The sequence below is a fragment of the Anomaloglossus baeobatrachus genome, chromosome 5, assembly GCF_048569485.1.
Source record: "Anomaloglossus baeobatrachus isolate aAnoBae1 chromosome 5, aAnoBae1.hap1, whole genome shotgun sequence".
NCBI lineage: Eukaryota > Metazoa > Chordata > Amphibia > Anura > Aromobatidae > Anomaloglossus > Anomaloglossus baeobatrachus.
In genome coordinates, this window is record NC_134357.1 from 529,479,459 (window position 1) to 529,504,778 (window position 25,320).

Sequence of the window (25,320 nt, forward strand, 5' to 3'; positions counted from 1 at the left end):
ACGGCAGCTCCGTGCAAGCGCAGCGTCGCTTGCACGTCGCTGCTGGCTGGGGGCTGTTCACTGGTCGCTGGTGAGATCTGCCTGTTGACAGCTCACCAGCGACCATGTAGCGATGCAGCAGCGATCCTGACCAGGTCAGATCGCTGGTCGGATCGCTGCTGCATCGCTAAGTGTGAAGGTACCCTAAGTCCTCTTGCCCTGAAGTGAGCTCATCAATCTTTGCTGAGTGGCTAAGTAATATTTTCCTTTGTAGGGACAACTCAGCAGTGATGGCTTCCTGGGACTTCTCCACTTCCTCTACCCTGTATGTGAATTCAGATTTCAGTGCCTGCAGCTCTTTCTTATAAGTATTCTCAAGCCTGCTAGCAAATCTGTCCAAATCTTTTTTTGTAGGCAAAGCCTTGATAGATTTACTTATCTCATGTAGATTAGGCAGATCTCCCTCATTGTCCTCCTCGCTGGAGAAGTCCTGCTGTGATTTCCCCAGCTCCTGCTGTGTCTGTGTTTGACTTTCCCGGGGCTGTGAGTTTTCCATGAGGGAGGCAGACGCCATCATTGATCTAGTGTTCCTGACGGCTGCTGAGGTGCTCTGGCTGAGGAAACGATCCATGCTGCTCACTGTCTCCTTTATCTCACCTCGGTGTCTGGTGACTTTCCTGATTCTGCCCATAAGCAGGGAGATGTTAATGTGCTCTAATAGAGGCTAATGGGGGAAGTTCAGGACAGAGCTCCCAGCAAGTGCAGCTCACTCGGCCATCAGCAAGCCACGCCCCCATTGCTCAGTTAAATTTTAATACATTTTCAACATAAAAGTGTGGGTAAATTATTATTCAACCCCTAGGTTTAACATTTTGTGGAATAACCCTTGTTTGCAATTACAGCTAATAATCGTCTTTTATAAGACCTGATCAGGCCGGCACAGGTCTCTGGAGTTATCTTGGCCCACTCCTCCATGCAGATCTTCTCCAAGTTATCTAGGTTCTTTGGGTGTCTCATGTGGACTTTAATCTTGAGCTCCTTCCACAAGTTTTCAATTGGGTTAAGGTCAGGAGACTGACTAGGCCACTGCAACACCTTGATTTTTTCCCTCTTGAACCAGGCCTTGGTTTTCTTGGCTGTGTGCTTTGGGTCGTTGTCTTGTTGGAAGATGACATGACGACCCATTTTAAGATCCTTGATGGAGGAGCGGAGGTTCTTGGCCAAAATCTCTAGGTAGGCCGTGCTATCCATCTTCCCATGGATGTGGACCAGATGGCCAGGCCCCTTGGCTAAGAAACAGCCCCACAGCATGATGCTGCCACCACCATGCTTGACTGTAGGGATGGTATTCTTGGGGTCGTATGCAGTGCCATCCAGTCTCCAAACGTCACGTGTGTGGTTGGCACCAAAGATCTCGATCTTGGTCTCATCAGACCAGAGAACCTTGAACCAGTCTGTCTCAGAGTCCTCCAAGTGATCATGAGCAAACTGTAGACGAGCCTTGACATGACGCTTTGAAAGTAAAGGTACCTTACGGGCTCGTCTGGAACGGAGACCATTGCGGTGGAGTACGTTACTTATGGTATTGACTGAAACCAATGTCCCCACTGCCATGAGATCTTCCCGGAGCTCCTTCCTTGTTGTCCTTGGGTTAGCCTTGACTCTTCGGACAAGCCTGGCCTCGGCACGGGTGGAAACGATCAAAGGCTGTCCAGGCCGTGGAAGGCTAACAGTAGTTCCATAAGCCTTCCACTTCCGGATGATGCTCCCAACAGTGGAGACAGGTAGGCCCAACTCCTTGGAAAGGGTTTTGTAGCCCTTGCCAGCCTTGTGACCCTCCACGATCTTGTCTCTGATGGCCTTGGAATGCTCCTTTGTCTTTCCCATGTTGACCAAGTATGAGTGCTGTTCACAAGTTTGGGGAGGGTCTTAATTAGTCAGAAAATGCTGGAAAAAGAGATAATTAATCCAAATATGTGAAGCTCATTGTTCTTTGTGCCTGAAATACTTCTTAATACTTTAGGGGAACCAAACAGAATTCTTGTGGTTTAAGGGGTTGAATAATAAATGACCCTCTGAATAAACTTTTCACAATTTAAAAAAAAAAATAAAAAAAGAAATAACATTCTTTTTTGCTGCAGTGCATTTCACACTTCCAGGCTGATCTACAGTCCAAATGTCACAATGCCAAGTTAATTCCGAATGTGTAAACCTGCTAAATCTGCAGGGGGTTGAATACTACTTGTAGGCACTGTACACGTCAAAATTGTGTTAAAGGGGAACTCCTGCGCCAACTATTGAAGGAGGAGTCCCCCTGTTGTCGAGAACATGACATTGAAGTTTGAGGGAAGCGTTGTGCAGTGATGTGTCTTTTCAACCCTAGTATAATGGGTAAGGCTTTGTGCATACATTGCTTTTTGTGTGCTTCTTTTTTGCACACTTAAAATCATATTTTGGCAAAAAAAAAAAAACAGCTGTAAAAACACGCATTTTTTATTGCATTTGCTTGTTTTCTCACTTGTGTTTTTTCCTGCTTTTTTAGTGCATTTTTTTTAGTCATGTCAATCACGGGGGTTCAGACGCTGTACCCCCACAATTGCCGCCAGGTGTCCGGTTGATGTTACAGCCGGGACCTGGCTCTCACTGCCCAGAGTGGTGCCCGCGCCGCTTTCGGCAGTTTAACCCCCTGAATGCTGCAATCAGTGCGATCACAGCATTCAGAAGGCAGGGAGTGGAATCGCTTACAGTCATATGAAAAAGTTTGGGCACCCCTATTAATGTTAACCTTTTTTCTTTAAAACAATTTGGGTTTTTGCAACAGCTATTTCAGTTTCATATATCTAATAACTGATATAATATTTCTTGATTGAAATGAGGTTTATTGTACTAACAGAAAATGTGCAATCCGCATTTAAACAAAATTTGACCGGTGCAAAAGTATGGGCACCTCAACATAAAAGTGACATTAATATTTTGTAGATCCTCCTTTTGCAAAAATCACAGCCTCTAGTCGCTTCCTGTAGCTTTTAATGAGTTCCTGGATCCTGGATGAAGGTATATTTTACCATTCCTGTTTACAAAACAATTCCAGTTCAGTTAAGTTTGATGGTCGCCGAGAATGGACAGCACATTTCAAATCATCCCACAGATTTTCAATGATATTCAGGTCTGGGGACTGAGATGACAATTCCAAGTATATTGTAATTGTTCCTCTGCATGAATGCCTGAGTAGATTTGGAGCGGTGTTTTGGATCATTGTCTTGCTGAAATATCCATCCCCTGCGTAACTTCAACTTCGTCACTGATTCTTGCACATTATTGTCAAGAATCTGCTGATACTGAGTTGAATCCATGCGACCCTCAACTTTAACAAGATTCCCGGTGCCGGCATTGGCCACACAGCCCCAAAGCATGATGGAACCTCCACCAAATTTTACTGTGGGTAGCAAGTGCTTTTCTTGGAATGCCGTGTTTTTTTGCCTCCATGCATAACGCCTTTTTGTATGACCAAACAACTCAATCTTTGTTTCATCAGCCCACAGGACCTTCTTCCAAAATGTAACTGGCTTGTCCAAATGTGCTTTTGCATACCTCAAGCGACTCTGTTTGTGGCGTGCTTGCAGAAACGGCTTTTTTCGCATCACTCTCCCATACAGCTTCTCCTTGTGCAACGTGCGCTGTATTGTTGACCGATGCACATTGACACCATTTGCAGCAAGATGAAGCTGCAGGTCTTTGGAGGTGGTCTGTGGATTCTCCTTGACTGTTCTCACATTCTTCTTCTCTGCCTTTCTGATATTTTTCTTGGCCTGCCACTTCTGGACTTAACAAGAACTGTACCTGTGTTCTTCCATTTCCTTACTATGTTCCTCACAGTTGAAACTGACAGTTTAAATTTTTGAGACAACTTTTTGTATCCTTCCCCTGAACAACTATGTTGAATATTCTTTGTTTTCAGATCATTTGAGAGTTGTTTTGAGGAGCCCATGATGCCACTCTTCATAGGAGATTCAAATAGAACAACTTGCAAGTGGCCACCTTAAATACCTTTTCTCATGATTGGATACACCTGCCTATGAAGTTCAAAGCTCAATGAGGTTACAAAACCAATTTAGTGCTTTAGTAAGTCAGTAAAACGTAGTTAGGAGTGTTAAAATCAAGAAATTGATAAGGGTGCCCATAGTTTTGCATCGGTCAAATTTTGTTTAAATGGGGATTGCACATTTTCTATTAGTACAATAAACCTCATTTCAATCCAGAAATATTACTCAGTCCATCAGTTATTAGATATATGAAACAGAAATAGCTGTTGCAAAAACCCAAATTGTTATAAAGAAAAAAGGTTAACATTAATAGGGGTGCCCAAACTTTTTCATATGACTGTACCTCTCTCTGGCAATTGGGTCCCTGTAATGCTGCCATAATAACCTTGGGTTGTCACTATGATGACCCTTGGTTACTGAGCTACAGATTGCCTCACACACCATGCTGTATGCACATGTATGATGCAAAGTCTGCTCTGTAATCCACTGTAGTGATAAAGCATTGTAGGGGATTATAGAAACACAGATAAAAAAACGAAGAAACAATTGACATGCTGCTTCTTTTTTTCAGAAACAAAATTTGGAAGGAAAAAAGAAGCAGCATGTGCATAACAAGTCACGATTCTCATAGACTTTGCTGGGATGCTTTTTCCTTGATTTTACTGATAAAAATAAGTAAGGAAAAATGCATGAAAAACGCAAAAACACCCCACCATGTGTGCCCATAGCCTGATATTTCAGGATGGAATGAAATGTAATACTGTACTTAGTTATCTAGACATCACCCATGCTGGCACCTCTACCCTGCCCTTCAACCATAACTCAATGTCTCCATCCACAGAATACACCGTCTTCATCTTTCTGGATCTTTCTTGTTTCAGAATTAAGCTTTTTGCTGTCTGTCATGCTGTTGCCAATCTTAATGTGTCTGTTTTTCTTTTACTGATTAGACCTCTGGAATGGCTTCACCCTCATAATCCGTAGCTCGGCCCATGTCATTATCCTGTGTACACTCTTCACCGTGCCAGGCTTAGTACATCTGATGTGATGGGACTGTCTGGTCACAACCTGTAGTTGGGCCTATCCACATGTTTTTTTTTTGAGCACTTCCTTCTTTTTGAAGTATGATCAACCATGGCCTATTTAGACCCCTCACCCTGCCAGTTTTTCCGTAGTATGTCTGGCATGATGATACTGCTGGGTGTCACAACCTCTAGTTTGGGCCCAGCCATGTGGTTTATTTGAGCACCTCCTCCTTTTTGAGGTACTATCAATTATAGAATGGCATTTTTCCAACAAAGTCATGCTTTCATCAGACACTTCTAATCTTGATTGAAGATCGTTGATGAGGTTCATCTATTGATAGATTTATAGATCTTTACTTGACAGGTCAGAGTTTCTGGGGTAGGGCATGATGTCAACATACCTAAGTTAACTGCTGGAAAGTAACCGACCTTCAATCCTGACAAACAATACCAATTGCTATGGTTGAAGTGGAAAATACCATATGAAAAGAGGAGATCTATCTCTAGGTTATGATCAGGATCAGGAGAACAATGATAGAGTGTAATAAATAAGATAAAGAATGAGGTAGCTTTGGGGCTCTGAGTGTTCACAATTCTTGGTTGTATTCTCAGTCTCCTCCTCATGGCTAAAATCTAACAGATGTTTTCAGTTCATTGCCGAATCCATGTAGGATTTTATGGAGTATCACTGGAGTGTCTGGGCAACCTAAAATAGGATTAAAGGTACAATATGCTCTTGGGATTTCTCCCAGTGCAGTTAGAGCATAATACATACAATGTTTTATATCAGCATTAGGTTGACCGTCAACTCACAGGCCCCTTGGTCTTTTTGCTTTTTTTCCTTGAGGTATATTTTTCCTTCATTTACCAAGTTTTCATACTTGCTGCCACCCAGGCTCCCAGGTCTAGTTCAAGGGTATTTTAACACCTTGAATACTTGTATGAGTATTTGCACAATTTTTCTTCATGGATAGGAATGGGAGAAGCCACTGTAAACTCTCCATGAAAAAACGAAAAACAATAGCTAGACTATTACACAACCCATCTGTTGAGTTAATCAGTCTCAATGTTATTATTTAAGTTGTGCTGCTGTGATACACTTTATTGATCCCGTGGGAAATTATGGTATCGTATCGTAACAGCCAAACTATAAGCCAAACTGATGTAAAGGTACCGTCACACTTAGTGACGCTCCAGCGATCCCATCAGCAATCTGACCTGGCAGGGATCGCTGGAGCGTCGCTACATGATCGCTGGTGAGCTGTTAATCAGGCAGATCTCCACAGAGATCAGCCACCAGCGACCCGTGTAACGACGCTGTACTTGGTAACCATAGTACACATCGGGTTAGTAAGCAAAGCACTTTGCTTATAGTTACCCGATGTGTACCTTGGCTATGTGTGTAGGGAGCAGGGAGCCGGCTTCTAGAAGCTGCGGACGTTGGTAGCCAAGGTAAATATCGGGTAACCAAGCAAAGCACTTTGCTTGGTTACTCGATGTGTACCTTGGCTACCAGCGTCCGCAGAAGCCTGCTCCCTGCACATTCAGATTGTTGCTCTCTTGCTGTCAAACACAGCGATGTGTGCTTCACAGCGGGAGAGCAACAACCAAAAAATGATCCAGGACATTCAGCCAAGCCCGGCGACCTCACAGCAGGGGACAGGTCATTGCTGGATGTCACACACAGCAACATCGTTAGCAAGATCGCGGTTGCGTCACAAAAACCGTGACTCAGCAGCGATGTCGCTTAGTGAGACGTGGCCTTTAGAGTACCAAGACTTTACTATCTTATCTTACTATCCTGGCACTTGATAACATTCTTCTTATTTTATGCTCCCTGTTGCACCAAACTCACTCATTCTATAACATATAAGATAGATATCGGTGTTGTAGGTCTTTAAAACTGACCTCCCCCTGTTAACCTTTTCTGAGGTGCCCAGTAAATTATATAATGCCTTGACTCTCCTGGAACCCACACAATCCATTCAATTTTCCTTAATCCGTTACTAGTCCATTGCTTCTGTGTTCTCTATACACCTTACTAACTTTAACTAAGTATGTTATCTGTTCACAATATAACAATTTTTTTATGGGCATGAACTTGCCATTGTAAAAGGGGAAAAAATATGTTAAGGGGAACTCCTCAACCAGCTGTTGAGGAAGTAATTTTTGGTAGTTGTGGGTGAGGCTCTTTATTTTTTTAGATGGTAAGCTGTCCATTCTTCTTGGCAAAAATCTTCCAGTTCCTGTAAATTCCTAGGCTTTCTTGCATGAACTACGCTTGAGTTCTCCCCAGAGTGGCTCAATGATATTGAGGTCAGGAGACTGAGATGGCCACTCCAGAACCTTCACTTTGTTCTGCTGTATCCAATGACAGGTCGACTTGGCTTGTGTTTTGGATCATTGTCATGTTGGAATGTCCAAGTACGTCTTATGCGCAACTTACGGGCTGATGAGTGCAAATTTGCCTCCAGTATTTGCTGATAATGTGCTGCATTCAACTATCCTTCAATTCTGACCAAGTTTCCTGTGCCTTTGTAGCTAACATATCCCCACATGATCAACGATCCACCTCCGTGCTTTACAGTCGGAATGGTGTTCCTTTCTTCATAGGCCTTGTTGACATCTCTTCAAATGTAATGTTTATGGTTGTGGCCAAAAAGTTCGATTTTTGGTCTTATTACTCCAAATAACCTTGTTCCAGAAGTTTGGAGGCTTGTCTCTGTGGTGTTTGGCGTATTGTAGGTGAGATACTTTGTGGCATTTGCGCAGTAATAGCTTTCTTCTGGTGACTCGACCATGCAGAATTTTTCTTCAAGTGCCTCCTTATTGTGCATCTTGAAACAACCACACCGCTAGTTTTCAATGAGTCCTGTATTTCAGCTGATGTTTGTGGGGTTTTCTTTGAATCCCAAACAATTTTCCTGTCAGTTGTGGCTGAAATTTTCGTTGGTTTACCTGATCGTGGTTTGGTTTTTACAGAGCCCCTGATTTTCCATTTGTTAATCACCATTTGAACACTGCTGACTGGCATTATCAATTCCTTCTTGTTGAATTCCTTTCCTGTTTTTTACAGTTCAACTATCTTTTCCCGTACATCTGTTGACAATTCTTTTGCTTTCCCCATGACTCGCAATCCAGAGATGTCAGTGGCTGGATGAAAGATGCAATAGTCTGTCTGGATCCCAGAAACTCACTCTGCTTTTATGCACACACACTGATTACAAGCAAACAGGTCACAGGTGAGGATGTTACGTTTGTTAGCTATTCAAACCCATTTGTGTCAACCTCTGTGCATGTTGTCAGGCCAAAATCACTAGGATATGTGAACTTTTGATCAGGGTCATTTGGATGTTTTTGGTTGTCATTATGAGTTAAAAAGAGAAAACACAGTAGTTTGACAATAAATGGCTTCACCCAACCACTAACCATGAGTGGAAAAAAAATTTGTGTTGTCGTTCATATTCTCTGAAAAAAGGCCAAGAAAGCAAAAAATCTGCCCTGGGTATGTAAACTTTTGAGTACAACTGTATATACCGTGCCCTGCGAAAGTATTCGGCTCCCTTGAATTTTTCAACCTTTTCACACATTTCAGGTTTCAAACATAAAGATAAAAATTTTAATGTTATGGTGAAGAATCAACAACAAGTGGGACACAATTGTGAAGTTGAACGAAATTTATTGCTCATTTTAAACTTTTTAAAAAAATAAATAACTGAAAAGTGGGCGTGCAATATTATTCGTCCCCTTTAAGTTAATACTTTGTAGCGCCACCTTTTGCTGCGATTACAGCTGCAAGTCGCTTGGTGTATGTGTCTATCAGTTTTGCACATCAAAATTCTTGCCCATTCTTCCTTTGCAAATAGCTGGAGCGGAGTGAGGTTGGATGGAGAGCATTTGTGGACAGCGGTTTTCAGCTCTTTCCACAGATTCTCGATTGAATCCAAGTCTGGACTTAAGGGTGCTTTACACGCTGCAACATCGCTAACGATATATCGTCGGGGTCACGTCATTAGTGATGCACATCCGGCGCCGGTAGCGATATCGCAGCGTGTGACACCAAGGAGCGATGATCAACGATCGCAAAAACGGGAAAAATCGTTGCTCGTTGACACGTCGCTCCTTTTCCAAATATCGTTGCTGCTGCAGGTACGATGTTGTTCGTCGTTCCTGCAGCAGCACACATCGCTATGTGTGACACCGCAGGAACGAAGAACATCTCCTTAACTGCGGCCGCTCTCAATGAGGAAGGAAAGAGGTGGGCGGGATGTTCCGGCCGCTCATCTCCGCCCCTCCGCTTCTATTGGGCGGCCGCTTAGTGACGTCGCTGTGACGCCGCACAAACCACCCCCCTTAGAAAGTAGGCGGATCGCCGGCCAGAGCGACGTCGCAGGGAAGGAAAGTCCGTGTGACGGGTGTTCGCGATGTTGTGCCACACAACCGACGGGGGCGGGTATGCTCGCTAGCGATATCGGTACCGATATCGCAGCGTGTAAAGTACCCTTTAGACTTGGCCATTCTAACACCTGGATACGTTCATTTGTGAACCATTCCATTGTAGATTTTGCTTTGTTTGGGATCATTGTCTTGTTGGAAGACAAATTTTCGTCCCAGGCTCAGTTCTTTTGCAGACTCCCAACAGGTTTTATTTAAGAATGGTCCTGTATTTGGCTCCATCCATCTGTCCATCAATTTTAACCATCTTCCCTGTTCCTGCTGAAGAATAGAAAACCCAAACCATGATGCTGCCACCACCATGTTTGACAGTGGGGATGGTGTGTTTTTTAATAAATAATTTTAAAAAATGGCGTGCGGTTCCGCACCCCCCAACTTTGATAACCAGCCAAGATTAAGCCAGACAGCTGGGGGTTTGTATTCTCAGGTTAGGAGACCCACGATTATTGGGAGCCCACCAGCCTAAAAATAAAAGCCTGCATCCTTCCAGGATTGTTGCTTCCATTAGATGCGACAACCCCAGCACTTTACTCGGCCCTTTTTGATTGCCCTGGTGTGGTGACAGTCTGGGTAATTAGGGTTGAATGACAGCCCACAGCTATCACTAAGCCCTAGATTAGTAATAGGACGTGTCTATGAAACCCCCCATCACTAATCCTATGAGTAAAAAGAAATAAACACAAACGCTGAGAAAAATCCTTTATTGAAATAAAATACAGCACCCTTTTCCCCTCTTTATTCACCCCAAAAGACCCTTGAAGTTCGACCGTAATCCACATGACGTCCCACGACGGCCCTGGCTCTGCTACACCTGAGCCTGGAGAGACTGAAAACATGTCCAATCTCTTCAGGCTCCAGGAAACGCTGACAAGCGGGATCCGTCTTGCAGCAGTGACATCACTCAGTTCACCAGAGCTCATACCTGGGTTCCCACGGTATGACCTCTGGTGACCTGAGTACTGTACGCTGGCTTACAGTGCGGGGCCATTCTTGCACCCCACCTTCCATTTAACACTGACAGTGACGGACGGGGAGTGTGGGGCAGCCCCGCATAGCCCCCCAAGCTGGAACTGTCTGAGTTTAAAGGGCTGGCCGGCTGGGGGTCGGGGAGTGTGGGGCAGGCCCACATCCCCCCCATTCTGCCAGCACTGTCAGTGTTAAAGGGCTGGCGAGGTACGGGGCACTGCCCCGCACATTAAGAGTGACAGTGCTGTCCAGGGGGAGGGGGCTAGGGGCTGCCCCACACTCCCAGACCCCCAGCCGGCACTGTCAGTGTTAAAGAGTTGGCGGGGTGCAGGACATGGCCCCCTCATTTTAACAGTGATATTGCCGGCCGGGGGCAGGGGGGTGCAGGGCTTCAGTGACCTCACCTGAGTTCATTGAGGTCCCCAAAGGTTACCATTGGTGGAGGACCGTGGGAACCTCTAGCCATGGCAGCTAACCTGAGTGACGTCATTGCTGATCAGGTCTCTGCCTGAACCCCACAGTGGGCGGTCAGTGTGAATTCAGATGTAGCAGAGCTGAATCATCGTGGGACCTCATGTGGATTATGCTGGACCTGCATGAAAGTTTTTGGGGTTAGTAAAGGGGTGAAAAAGGGTCTTTATTTGTATTTTATTTCAAATAAAGGATTTTTAGGGTGTTTGTGTTTTATTTCTTTTCACTTACAAATTAGTGACACCTCCCATTACTGTTCTAGGGCTTAGTGGCAGCTATGGGCTGCCATTAACCCCTTAGCTTCCCTGATTTCCAGCGCAACAGCACAATCGGGAAGAGTTGTTTAAAGTGCTGGGTAAATCGCATCTAATGGATGCGACAATCTTGGGTGGCTGCAGGCTGCTATTTGTATACTGGAGGGCTCCCAATAACCGTGGGTCTCCCCAGCCTGAGAATACCAGCCACCAGCTGCCTGGCTTTATCTTGGCTGGTTATCAAAATTGGAGGGACTGCACGCCATTTTTTAAAATTATTTATTTAGGTAACTACAGTGGAACCTCGCTTAACGAGTAACCCAGTTAACGAGAATTTCGCTTAACAAGCAAAGCTTTCTGTAAATTTGTAACTCAATTTACGAGAAAGCTTTGCTGTACGAGCAAAATCCTCACCGCACACACTTCCGGTTCCATACATCCACCGCGCTCTGACCCGCACTTGTAGTCCACACAAGCACGCACAAACACACACACACGCACGCACACACATACCGGCCTAATGGTTCTTGTAGTTCCCGGGTACATCGCGGCGTCCTTGCGGCGAACTACAAGTCCCAGAAGGCCGGCAATGGAACGGAAGGTAAGGTGAGCATAATATGTGTACCTTCAGTTCCATCGCCGGTCTCCTGGGTCCTGTAGTTCGCCACTCCACTCCAGGCTGTGCATCGGCAACCATAGCGACGAAGCAGGAACTTCATGTCACCGCTACTCAAAGGCAGCGCGCTAGCCAATCAGAGGCAAGCGTCTCCTGCCTTTCACGTCAGCGCTCTGGCAGCGGAATTTCCTCCCTCGTAGTTATGGTAACCCGATACACAGCCCGTACCGGAGAACAGCAAGTCCCAGGAGGCCGGCGATGGAATGGAAGGTAAGGTGAGCATATGTGTACCTTCAGTTCTATTGACGGCCTCCTGGGTCCTGTAGTTCGCCGCTCCAGGATGTGTATCGGTAACCATCAGCGACGAGTCAGGAACTTCTGCTGTCAGACCCTACTCAAAGGCAGCGCGCTGACCAATCAGAGGCTCCTGCCTTTGACGTCAGCGCTCTGGGTGCGGAAGTTCCTCCCTTCGTCGTCATGGTTACCCGATACACAGCCCGTGCTACTGAACAGCAAGTCCCAGCAGGCCGGCGATGGAACAGAAGGTAAGGTGAGCATATAATATGTGCGTGTGAGTTTGTGTGAGTTTGTATGTGTTTGTATGTGTTTGTACGTGTTTGTGTGTGTTTGTGCGTGTTTGTATGTGTGTGGAATGGCACAACAGCGAACCAGGATGGGACATTTAACAAGTTGTGGAACGAATTGTCTGCATTGCAATGATTTCCTATGGGAAATCTTGCTTTGCCTAACGAGTAACTTGGTTAACAAGCACAGTCCCAGAACGGATTGTTCTCATTAACCAAGGTTCCACTGTATTAAAAAAGCCGCATGCACTTCCTACTATTTTGATACACAGCCAATAAATTGCAGACCAAAAAACTGCAACGTGCGCACAGGAAATCTGAATTCTCATAGTCTTTGCAGGAAGTCAAAAGTGACAACTTTCTGACAACAAAACTACACCAAAAAACGTGGTAAAAAACAGCGTGCTCATGTAGCCTTAGGCCTTGTGCGCACTAGGCGTTTTTGCCGCGTTTTTAGCGGCGTTTTTTACCGCGTTTTTGTGCTGAAAACGCAGTGACATTGCTTCCCCAGCAATGTCAATGGGTTTTCAGAAGTGCTGTCCTCACACAGCGTTTTTTTTTAGCTGCGTTTTTGTGGTGACCACAAAAACGCAGCATGTCAATTATTTCTGCGTTTTCCACTGCGTTTTTCACTCATTGAATTCAATGAGATGTTAAAAACGCAATGAAAAACGCATATAGCCGCGTTTCTATGACTAAAAACGCAGCTATAAACGCAAGGGGTGGGCACTACAGTGACGTGTACAGGAAGAGGATTCCTTCTGTTGGTAAACACAGAAGCAGGAATCCTCCCGGTACCGTCACCGCTGCTTCCACCTCCCGTCCTGTGCATGTCAGCTCCGTGCGGCGCCATGTACAGGCAGGAGGTGGAGGCAGCGGCGAAAAACAAAGTGAACAGTAGAAAAAAAAAAATGTCATATACTCACCTGTCTGCAGGGTCCCGGTGCCATGCCCGCTCCCATCTCCTCCCGGTCCCGCCGCTCTGGCGGTGTGCAGTCTCCCCGGGGCAGGACCTTGCTTGCAGGACCTGGCGGTGGATCACCTGATGCAGTCACCTGACGCATCAGCTGATCGCGGTGTCGCCGGCTTTTTCGCGCCCGGCCGGCTATCAGCTGATCCTGCCGTCAGGGGACTTCATCAGCTGATTACCGGCAGCTCCGGTAGCGATCGTATAGGATCAGACTCCTGTCCAATCGATCGCTCCAGGAGCTGCCGGTAATCAGCACAGCACATAAGTGAGTATTATTTTTTTTTTGCACCGATGCATCTGCTGATTGTATAATCGGCTTTTATACAATCAGCTGATGTGTGATGTGATTCAGGCACTTGATCCTGACACATCATCTGATCGCTTTGCCTTCCAGCAAACCGATCAGATGATATTGGATCCTGATTGGACGGCGCGGGACCCTGACCCAGGATTACTGCGGAGGGGGGTTTATTTCAATAAAGATGGAGTCACTAATTGTGTTGTGTTTTATTTCTAATAAAAATATTTTTCTCTGTGTTGTGTTTTTTTTTTATCATTACTAGAAATTCATGGTGGCCATGTCTAATATTGGCGTGACACCATGAATTTCGGGCTTAGGGCTAGCTGATAATATACAGCTAGCCCTAACTCCATTATTACCTAGCTAGCCACCCGGCTTCAGGGCAGCTGGAAGAGTTGGATACAGCGCCAGAAGATGGCGCTTCTATGAAAGCGCCATTTTATGGGGTGGCTGCGGACTGCAATTCGCAGTGGGGGTGCCCAGAAAGCATGGGCACCCTGCACTGTGGATTCCAATCCCCAGCTGCCTAGTTGTACCCGGCTGGACTCAAAAATTAGGCGAAGCCCACGTCATTTTTTTTTTAATTATTTCATGAAATAATTAAAAAAAAGGGCTTCTCTATATTTTTGGTTCCCAGCCGGGTACAAATAGGCAGCTGGGGGTTGGGGGCAGCCCGTACCTGCCTGCTGTACCCGGCTAGCATACAAAAATATGGCGAAGCCCACGTCATTTTTTTTTCTTTTTGGGCAAAAAACTGCATACAGTCCTGGATGGAGGATGCTGAGCCTTGTAGTTCTGCAGCTGCTGTCTGCTCTCCTGCATACACTAGTGAATGGAGGATGCTGAGACTTGTAGTTCTGCAGCTGCTGTCTGCTCTCCTGCATACACTAGTGAATGGAGGATGCTGAGACTTGTAGTTCTGCAGCTGCTGTCTGCTCTCCTGCATACACTAGTGAATGGAGGATGCTGAGACTTGTAGTTCTGCAGCTGCTGTCTGCTCTCCTCCATACACTAGTGAATGGAGGATGCTGAGACTTGTAGTTCTGCAGGTGCTGTCTGCTCTCCTGCATACACTAGTTCTGCAGCTGTCTGCTCTCCTGCATACGATGAACATTTTGAAGAAGGAAATGACATCAGACCTTTTTTTTTTTTTTTCATCAACAATCTTTAATGGCATTGTGCACTGATTAAAAACGCAGTGAGCAAAAACGCAGCAAAAAACGCACCAAATCGCGGCAAAAACGCCTAGTGCGCACATACCCTTAGAATACAGAGAGAAGAAGGAAGGGGGTTAGCAGGAAGATGCAAGGGGAAAGGGTGGCTACACAGCCCATTATACATCATCCTCACCTGGTGGTCTACTGGTCAAAGAGAGCAAGAGAGAAAGAATGTTTGTAGGTTTTTGGCTTATCTACCCACAGAAAAGGGGGCTGTACTAAGCTTCATTCCCCCTATCATTGGCAGATCTCTATTATATGCCAACACTTCCCTTCTACAATCTCCTAACTCCTTTTTAACATTTGGTATAAATGAATACCATGTAAATTTTGTTTTTCTATCATCTTAACACTTTTTATGGTGTTTTCATGTAATATACAAAAAATAAATGACAGAAAAAAAATCCGACTTATCTGGAGTAAAATATAACATAACCAAACACTGTACATGGAGACTTTGTCCTCAAATATCTCCTGTCCTTTGTGTTTTTACAAACATAAAAGCTGAGAAAATGCCTCAAACTTCTGTGTGTGAATCAGGCATGATCTAATATGATAGGAGATTACAGCCCGGGGAAGACGGGAACCTTTCATATAGGCGGCTGGTGGGAATGGAGTTAAGGCCGCTTTACACGCTACGACATCTCTAAAGCGATGTCGTTGGGGGTCACGGAATTTGTGACAGACATCCGGCCGCGTTAGCGATGTCGTTGCGTGTGACGCCTATGAGCAATTTTGAATCGTCGCAAAAATGTTCAAAATCGCTAATCGGTTACATGCCCCCCTATTCTCAATTATCGTTGCTGCTGCATGTACGATGTTGTTTGTCATTCCTGCGGTAGCACACATCACTATGTGTGACACCGTAGGAACGGCGAACATCTCCTTACCTGCCTCCACCGGCAATGCGGAAGGAAGGAGGTGGGCTGGATGTTACGTCCCGCTCATCTCAGCCCCTCCCCTTCTATTGGGCGGCGGTTCAGTGACGTAGCTGTGACGCTAAACGAGCCGCCCCCTTAGAAAGGAGGCGGTTCACCGGTCACAGCGACGTCGCAGAGCAGGTATGTGCGTGTGACGCTGCCGTAGCGATAATGTTCGCTACTGCAGCAATCACCACATATCGGCCGTACGACGGGGGCGAGTGCTATCGTGCTCAACATCGCCAGCAAATGCTAGCGATGTCGCAGCGTGTAAAGCAGCCTTTAGTGACTGACTTTGGACATATGTGTTTATAGAGATGTAGTAGAAAATGAAGATGTCGTCCTCATCATGAAGTAGTTATTTCTCATTTCTCCTGTAATGAATATCTCCTGTAGTATTGCTAATGCCGATTCCAGTGTCGGTAAATGAGACGAGAATTAATGATATGGAAGATGAGTCTATGAGAAACGTATTCATCTGAAGACTCCGAGGAAGAAACTGCTTGTGCGTGTGGTCTAAAATACAGTGGGGAAAAATAGTATTTAGTCAGCCACAAATTGTGCAAGTTCTGAGACTTAAAAAGATGAAAGAGGCCTGTAATTTACATCATAGGTAGACCACAATTATAAGAGACAAAATGAGAAAACAAATCTAGAAAATCACCTTGTCTGATTTGGCAAATTTTTTTTTTTTTAAATTATGGTGGAAATAAGTATTTAGTCATCTAAAAACATGCAAGATTTCTGGCTCTCACAGACCTGTAACATCTTCTTTTAGAGGCTCCTCTGTCCTCCCCTCATTACCTGTAATAATTGCACCTGTTTGAACTTATCAGTATAAAAGACACCTGTTCACAACCTCAAACAGTCACACTCCAAATTCCACTATGGTGAAGATCAAAAAGCTGTCGAAGGACACTAGAAACAAAACTTTAGCTCTGCACCAGGCTGGGAAGACTGAATCTGCAATAGGCAAGCAGTTTCGTGTGATGAAATCAACTGTGAAAGTAATAATAAGAAAATGGAAGACATACAGTACAAGACCACTGATAAGCTCCCTCGATCTGGTGCTCCACGCAAGATCTCACCCCATGGGGTGAAAATGATCACAAGAACAGTGAGCAAAAATCCCAGAACCACACAGGGGGACCTATTGAATGACCTGTATAGAGCTGGGACCATCGTAACAAAGTCTACCATCAGTAACACACTACGCCGCCAGGGACTCAGATCTTGTAGTGCCAGATGTGTTCCCCTGCTTAAGCCAGTAAATGTCCGGGCCCGTCGAAGTTTGGTAGAGAGCATTTGGATTATCCAGAAGAGTGTTGGGAGAATGTCATATGGTCTGATGAAACCAAAGTAGAACTGTTTGCTAGAAACACAACTCGTCGTGTTTGGAGGAGACAGAATGCTGAATTGCATCCAAAGAACACCATACCTACTGTGAAGCATTGGGTGGCAACATCATACTTTGGGGATGTTTCTCTGCAAAGGGACCAGGACGACTGATCCGAGGACATGAAAGAATGAATGGGCCTATGTATCGTGAGATTTTGAGTGCAAACCTCCTTCCATCAGCAAGTGTATTGAAGATGAAACGTGGCTGGGTCTTTCAGCATGACAATGATCCCAAACACACCACCAAGGCAATGAAGGAGTGGCTTCTTAAGAAGCATATGTAGGTCCTAGAGTGGCCTAGCTAGTCTCCAGATCTCAACCCCATTGAAAACTTTGGAGTGAATTGAAAGTCCGTGATGCCCAGCGATATGGCCAAAATATCACTGCTCTAGAGGAGATCTGAATGGGTCAATATTCCACCAACAGTGTGTTCCAGTCTTATGAAGACTTAGAGAAAACGTTTCACCTTTGTCATTGCCAACAAAGGATATATATATAACAAAATATTGGGATGAACTTTTGTTATTGACCAAATACTTATTTTCCACCATAATCTGCAAATAAAATCTTGCCAAATCAGACAAGGTGATTTTCTGAATTTGTTTTCTCATTTTGTCTATCATAATTGTCGTCTACCTATGATGTCAATTACAGGCTTCTCATCTTTTTAAGTGGGAGAACTTGCACAATTGGTGGCTGACTAAATATTTTTTTTCCCCACGGTATATTGTGTATATTGTATGTGTATTTATTAGTAGATACAATGGGAAAAAAAATGAATAGTGTAAAATAATATAAAATAGTAATAATAAAAAGGAATAATCCCCCACTACTCCTGTACCACCACTGCTTGGGTGCCCCGTGAGTCTTTGTATTTTCTAGTTATTCCTTACGAACATCTGATCTCTACAGCCAATCAGTGGATGAAGTTTTGACCGACATAGCCAGTGATTGGGATAAGGGAGGAGATGTTTTAGTCTGCAATTGAGTTTATGTTGCAGTATATGTGATCTCCTCATATCTTCCCCTTATTATCTCCAATAACTGTATTATTACATGGGATTCTTTATGAAGTTACATTGTCATCTTCTCCCCATTCAGGTCCCTACAATATTGGATCCTATTTGTAGAAATCTTCTTTATAAGAGAATTTTCCTGATTGACCGTCAAGGATGAATAGGGACAGAGACAAGATGGTGGAGAGGATATTACACCTCACCCTAGAGATCCTCTTCCGGCTTACTGGAGAGGTGAGAGATTCTGATGACGTCACATTACATCATTCTTATCTATGGGAATAACAGATGGACAGAACTGGAGAGGTGAGGACTCTGGAAATGTCTGTAGTGAGATTTATTACTGTGTCTCTCCATAACCAGGATTACACAGTAGTGAAGACCTCTAGTGAGCGCTGTCAGGACCCTGTGTCTGAGGGACGGGGAAGACCCCTGAGCCCAATCACAGGATCTCCAACTCACCCCCTGATACATGAGGACATCAATGACCAGAAGATCCTAGAACTCACCTACAAGATGATTGAGCTGTTGACTGGAGAGGTGACACTGCTGGGAATGCTGGGACATTATATTATACAATAACACTATGAGGGGATTGGAGGGGATGACGGTATCATTGTATATGTCAGGTTCCTATAAGGTATCAGGACATCACCGTCTATTTCTCCTTGGAAGAGTGGGAGTATTTAGAAGGACACAAAGATCTGTACAAGGACGTTGTGATGGAGGTTCCCCAGCCCCTCACATCACCAGGTAATAGACAGGACTAAATACACACGGCCTATAATTATCTGTATGTAAAGAATGAATTCAGTCCCTGTATGTGTTTTTTCCAGTTCTATCCAGTGAGAGGACAACACCAGAGAGATGTCCCCATCCTCTTCTTCCACAGGACTGTAAACAAGAAAATCCCAATGTTCCTCAGGATCACCAGGTAGATGGAGAGAACGTGTCATGAAATCTCCCTATGATGTGGAGATGACTGTAAAGGTCTTATATCCAGTCTTGTTTTATCCACCAGTATTATATGTTTTATACTTGTGTAATGAGAACGGTGGAGATGGCAGGATTAGAGCTGATCATAGATGAGACTTCTCCATCTGTCTGTGACTTTAACAATATTTGTTTCAGGGTGAAGATCTGACCCATATTAATACTACAGAGACATATGTGAGGGGTGATGAGTGGTGTAAAGAGGAGATTACTACATATGACTACCCAGGTGAGTAGTGACAGATTCTTCCTAGTCCCTGACTGTGGCTGTTTTATTGGTGGAGTAGTCCTACCATATTATTATTAAGTGGTCACCACTTTTCCACTAGACCACTGCATCCTCCTTCATCCAAAACATTCCCTATTACTATGGGCATTGCAAGTCCTTCTGTTGGCGTGGGAGCTGTTTAAGCCAGAGCTTACAGCCCAGAGGACCCACGCCAGCCACTGAAATGAGAAGACTCTGTCCCTTAGCTGCTCAGATCTCTAAACTGCGTAGAGAAACAACAGCATACATAGAAGTTACTGACAACTTGGAAAATCACATGTTGAAATATATAATCTGTGTGGTGTGCCTTGCTGTTATGATAAACCACCATTCCATGTGCAGTGAGAGCTAATTGTGTATTTCTTTTTTTTTCTTCAATATTTAATTTACCGTATTTTTCGGACCATAAGACGCACTTTTTTCCCCCAAATGATGGGGGAAAGTGGGGGGTGTGTCTTATGGTCTGAATATAGGGCAGGGAATGAGGGTGCTGTGGTGGCGCGGGTCATCAGGGGCACGAGCAGGCTGCAGCAGCGCCTGCCGTGACCACGTGGACCCGCTCATTTAATATGCACGCCCATCCTCCCGCCCTTCTCTCAGCGCTGAAGCATGCGCTGACACGTGGGCTGGTCGATGGGCGAGGGATAAACAGCCGGCCCGCATGATCACCTCTGGCATCTACAGCCTGGAGTGATCATGTGCGGCTGTATTCACTGCCCCCCGCGCATCATCATCAGCGCGGGGTGCAGTGAATCAGTATATTCACCTGTCACCGCTCCCCTGCAGCACCGCAATCTCCTCCTGGCTGCCGGCGGCCGCTGAGTGGAGCCGTCCCCGTTTTCCTGCAGCATTGCGATGTCCTCCTGTGCCAGCGGCGGCTGCTGAGTGGAGACTAGCTGCACGCACAGCGATGACGTCATCGCTGTGCGCATGTGTCCACACGCAGCCACCGCTGGCACAGGAGGACAACGCAATGCTGCAGGGGAACGGGGACGGCTCCACTCAGCGGCGCTGCCGCTGACACAGACGGGAGGAGGAGCGAGGCTGCAGGGAGTGAGGTAAGGTGAGTATGAACATTTATTTTTTATATGTGCCACAGGATGCGGGCCGTATACCAGGATGGGGGTGTATAGCACGATGGGGGCGTATAGCAGGATGGGGGTGTATAGCACGATGGGGGCGTATAGCAGGCTGGGGATATATTATGAGCAGGATGGGGGGTATATTATGAGCAGGATAGGGGTATATGAGCAGGATGGGGGTATATGAGCAAGATGGGGATATATTATGAGCAGGATGGGGGGTATATTATGAGCAGGATGGAGGTATATGAGCAGGATGGGGGTATATGAGAAAGATGGGGGTATATGAGCAGGATGGGGGTATATGAGCAGAATGGGGGTATATAGCAGGATGGTGGTATATGAGCAGGATGGGGGTATACAGCAGGTTGGGGGTATATAGCAGGATGGGGGTATATAGCAGGATGGGGCCATATGCTAGGATGGGTTACCGTATATAGCAGGATGGGGCCATATGCCAGGATGGGGTATATAGCAGGATGAGGGACATATACTGTATATACAAGGCAGGAGGATCATTACCAGGCTGGGGTACCTTAGTAGAGAATTTGGAGACATTACCCCCATAACAGTGTCAGCAGCAGATCCTCGCTCCATAACAGTGTGTAATGACTCCCATTTTTTGCTTAAAATTTTATTTTCCTGCTTTAAAACCAGGGTGCGTCTTATGGTCCAGTGTGTCTTATAGTCCGAAAAATACGGTATATACCGTATTTTTCGCTTTATAAGACGCACCGGAATATAAGACGCACCCCAAACTTAGACATAAAAAAAGGTAAAAAAAAGAAAAATGGGGTCCGTCTTATACACCGGTGTTCTCTTACCGGAGGGGGGCATCAGTGGTGGTGAAGCGGGGTCACAGGAGGCACAGGTTGTGCTGGCAGGCGCGGCAGGTCAGTGGCAGCGGGGTCCGTGGTTGCAGGTGCCGTGGCGTCCGTGGTTGCAGGCGCGGTGGCAGGATCCGTGGGGTCCGTGGTGGCGGCAGCAGCCGTGGCGGGTGAGCCGTGCAGCAGGCCGGTGCAGTGAGTGTCCGCGGTCCCGGTTCAGTGGTGGCAGCGGCGGCAACGACTGCTCAGTGGTGGCATGGACTGCTCAGTGGTGGAGTGTGTCCGCGGTCCCGGTTCAGTGGTGGCAGCGGCGGCGACGGCTCAGTGGTGGGAGTGGCGGCGACGGCTCAGTGGTGGGAGCGGTGGCAACTGCTCAGTGGTGGCAGCGGCAGGGACTGCTCAGTGGTGGAGTGTGTCCGCGGTCCCGGTTCAGTGGTGGCGGCGACGGCTCAGTGGTGGGAGTGGCGGCGACGGCTCAGTGGTGGGAGCGGCGGCAACTGCTCAGTCTTGGCAGCGGCAGGGACTGCTCAGTGGTGGAGTGTTTTTCCCGGTCCCGGCTCAGTGGTGGGAGCGGCGGCGACGGCTCAGTGGTGGGAGCGGCGGCGACGGCTCAGTGGTGGGAGCGGCGGCGACGGCTCAGTGGTGGGAGCGGCGGCGACGGCTCAGTGGTGGAGTGTGTCCGCGGTCCCGATTCAAGTAATGGCGCCCGGAGCGACGCATGCGCAGATGGAGCTCTCATCCAAGGGCTCCATCTGCGAACGCGCTGACTCCCGGAGCAGCGCGTGCGCAGATGGAGCTCTCATCCAAGAGCTCCACCGGCGCCATCATTTGAAAGTGGTATGGGGAGATAAGGTATGCACACCAGTGACTATGTAAGGGGAATACATGAAATAGCAGAAACTGCTGTGTGAATACTGACTTGAAAAATCCAATAGCTATATGTAAGAGTGAAAATGTGAAAAATGGAATCTGCATTACTGCCATGAACATATGAATAAAGAGAAATTTAGCTACTGAATTGATCAATGCAATAGAGCCCCAACACTACGCCAAAGTATTTCTCTACGTTGGGGTCCCTAGCTTGTGTGTGTCCTCTCATGCAGTTAAAAAACTTACCGTGTATGGGAAGCTGAGACCCAGGCTATTTATGCGTATGATATGGATTGGCAATAGGTGTGGTTGGGGAGGGTTCACAAACGAAAAACTACTAACAATAAGGAATAACGTTTGGAACACCATTCTAAGTCTGAACTGGGTGCAAAAACCTAAAAAAACATCACTATGGGGAGATAAGGTATGCACACCAGTGACTATGTAAGGGGAATACATGAAATAGCAGAAACTGCTCTGTGAATACTGACTTGAAAAATCCAATAGCTATATGTAAGATTCCATTTTTCACATTTTCACTCTTACACATAGCTATTGGATTTTTCAAGTCAGTATTCACACAGCAGTTTCTGCTATTTCATGTATTCCCCTTACATAGTCACTGGTGTGCATACCTTATCTCCCCATAGTGATGTTTTTTTAGGGTTTTGCACCCAGTTCAGACTTAGGCCCCACTCACACTTGCGCTATTTTCACGCAAACGGACTCCGTCACTACTGTATTACAGTTAATTTATTTACAGTGTAAGCGCGACACCATGTGGACACATACGGGTAGTGCATGAGTCATGCTGTCGCTCTTCCACTGTAAATAAATGAACTGTAATACATTAGTGACGGAGTCCGTTTGCGTTGAAACAACGCAGATGTGAAACCAGCCTTAGAATGGTGTTCCAAACGTTATTCCTTATTTGTTAGTAGTTTTTCGTTTGTGAACCCTCCCCAACCACACCTATTGCCAATCCATATCATACGCATAAATAGCCTGGGTCTCAGCTTCCCATACACGGTAAGTTTTTTTAACTGCATGAGAGGACACACACAAGCTAGGGACCCCAACGTAGAGAAATACTTTGGCGTAGTGTTGGGGCTCTATTGCATTGATCAATTCAGTAGCTAAATTTCTCTTTATTCATATGTTCATGGCAGTAATGCAGATTCTATTTTTCACATTTTCACTCTTACATATAGCTATTGGATTTTTCAAGTCAGTATTCACACAGCAGTTTCTGCTATTTCATGTATTCCCCTTACATAGTCACTGGTGTGCATACCTTATCTCCCCATAGTGATGTTTTTTTAGGTTTTTGCACCCAGTTCAGACTTAGAATAGTGTTCCAAACGTTATTCCTTATCATTTGAAAGTGGGACCGCGGACAACTGGTAAGCTGCACAGCCGCCCGCCCCGCATGCACAGAGTGGCAGCCAGCAGGCTGCCCGCCCACCCTGCGTACAAGCCGCCGGGTACCTGTGCTTGCGTGCGGTGGCAGCCGGGTACCCATGGCTGTGTGCGGGCGGCAGCTGGGTGACTGTGTGAGGGCGGCAGCCGGGTACCTGTGTGAGGGCGGCAGCCGGCTGCCGCCCGCACGGGCACCCGACTGCCGCTCGCACACAGCACCCGGCTGCCGCCCGCACACAGCCATGGGTACCCGTCTGCCACCGCATGCAAGCACAGGTACCCGGCTGCCGACCCCACACAGCCACGGGTACCCGGCTGCCGCTGCACGCAAGTACAGGTACCCGGCTGCTTGCATGCAGCCACAGGCACCCGGCCGCCCGATCGCCTCAGACAGGACCCCCCCCCCCCCCCCCCCGCTACCGCTTTATAAGACGCACCCCCCATTTTCCTCCCAAAATTTGGGGAGGAAAAGTGCGTCTTATAAAGCAAAAAATACGGTACTCAAATCCATAAATCCAAGTAAGATAAGTATAAGTATAAGACAAGTATAATTTTCTCCTTTTTGGAGGACTTGGGTTTTTTTTGAGATGGAGTATACATTTTTAATGGTATCATTTTTTCCTATGTAGTATTTTTTGGTAACCTATTATTCCAGTATTTGGGGGGCAGAATGAATAGAGACCGCCGAACATCATGCTCTCCTGATTCCTGCTTGAGGTCTACTTTTAGAATTTGAACAGTTTTTTTCTTAGTAAGTAATTGAATTTTTTTCACATATCTTGAAATTTCTATAGATATTTTAAATATATATTTTTAACAATATTTTCTTCAAAACTATTAATCTTTATTCTTGACAGATGACTGTACTATGAGATCAGAGGGACAACTAAAAACTCCAATTTTTAAATCAGATGAACTTGATATCACACAGGATATAACTGAAGTGAATGCCATTACTCCAGATTTACCATCATCCCTTCACAGCAAAGATCTATCATCTGATCCTTATAAACAGGTCCTATCTTTTAATTCATCACAGGTTATTTGGAAAAATAAAAGTCACAAAAGAGACATTAAAAATCAAACTGCTTTTACAGCAAAAAAGCCATTTTCAAGAACACAATATGGAAAAAGTTTTTCCTTTGTAACGTCTTTTGTTGCACATCAAAAATGTCATACAGAGGAGAAAAGATTTTCTTGTGCACATTGTGGAAAATATTTCAATCAAAAATCAGAGCTTGTTAGACATGACAGAGTTCACACAGGGGAGAAGCCACATTCATGTTCAGAATGTGGGAAATGTTTTTCAGATAAGACAAATCTTGTTACACATCAGAGAACCCACACAGGGGAGAAGCCATATTCCTGCTCAGAATGTGGAAAATGTTTTAACCAGAAATCACATCTTGTTGTACACCAGAGAATTCACACAGGAGAGAAGCCATATCCATGCCTAGAATGTGGGAAAGGTTGGGCACGTAAATCAAGTCTTGTTTCACACCAGAGAACTCACACAGGAGAGAAGCCGTTTTCATGTTCAGAATGTGGAAAATGTTTTGCACGTAAATCAACTCTTGTTACACACCAGAGATTTCATTTAGGGAAGAAGCCACATTCATGTTCAGAATGTGGAATATATTTTACCC

At 45.7% G+C, this 25,320-nt stretch overlaps 2 protein-coding genes across 2 annotated transcripts in view; both read left to right on the top strand.

Annotated features, from left to right (window-relative positions):
- Positions 1-25,320, top strand: part of LOC142312910 (uncharacterized) — a 186,098-nt gene that overhangs the window by 119,575 nt on the left and 41,203 nt on the right. The window contains exon 15 of the mRNA XM_075351898.1: positions 24,931-25,282. Coding sequence (XP_075208013.1) covers positions 24,931-25,282 — 352 coding nt within the window. The remainder of the gene's footprint in view (positions 1-24,930; positions 25,283-25,320) is intronic.
- Positions 8,183-24,608, top strand: LOC142312152 (gastrula zinc finger protein XlCGF53.1-like). Its single transcript, XM_075351053.1, has 8 exons — positions 8,183-8,289; positions 18,301-18,449; positions 18,579-18,755; positions 18,845-18,968; positions 19,052-19,149; positions 19,347-19,437; positions 24,304-24,425; positions 24,532-24,608. The coding sequence occupies exons 2-7, from the start codon at positions 18,372-18,374 to the stop codon at positions 24,408-24,410; spliced, it is 675 nt and encodes a 224-aa protein (XP_075207168.1). The 5' UTR covers positions 8,183-8,289; positions 18,301-18,371; the 3' UTR covers positions 24,411-24,425; positions 24,532-24,608.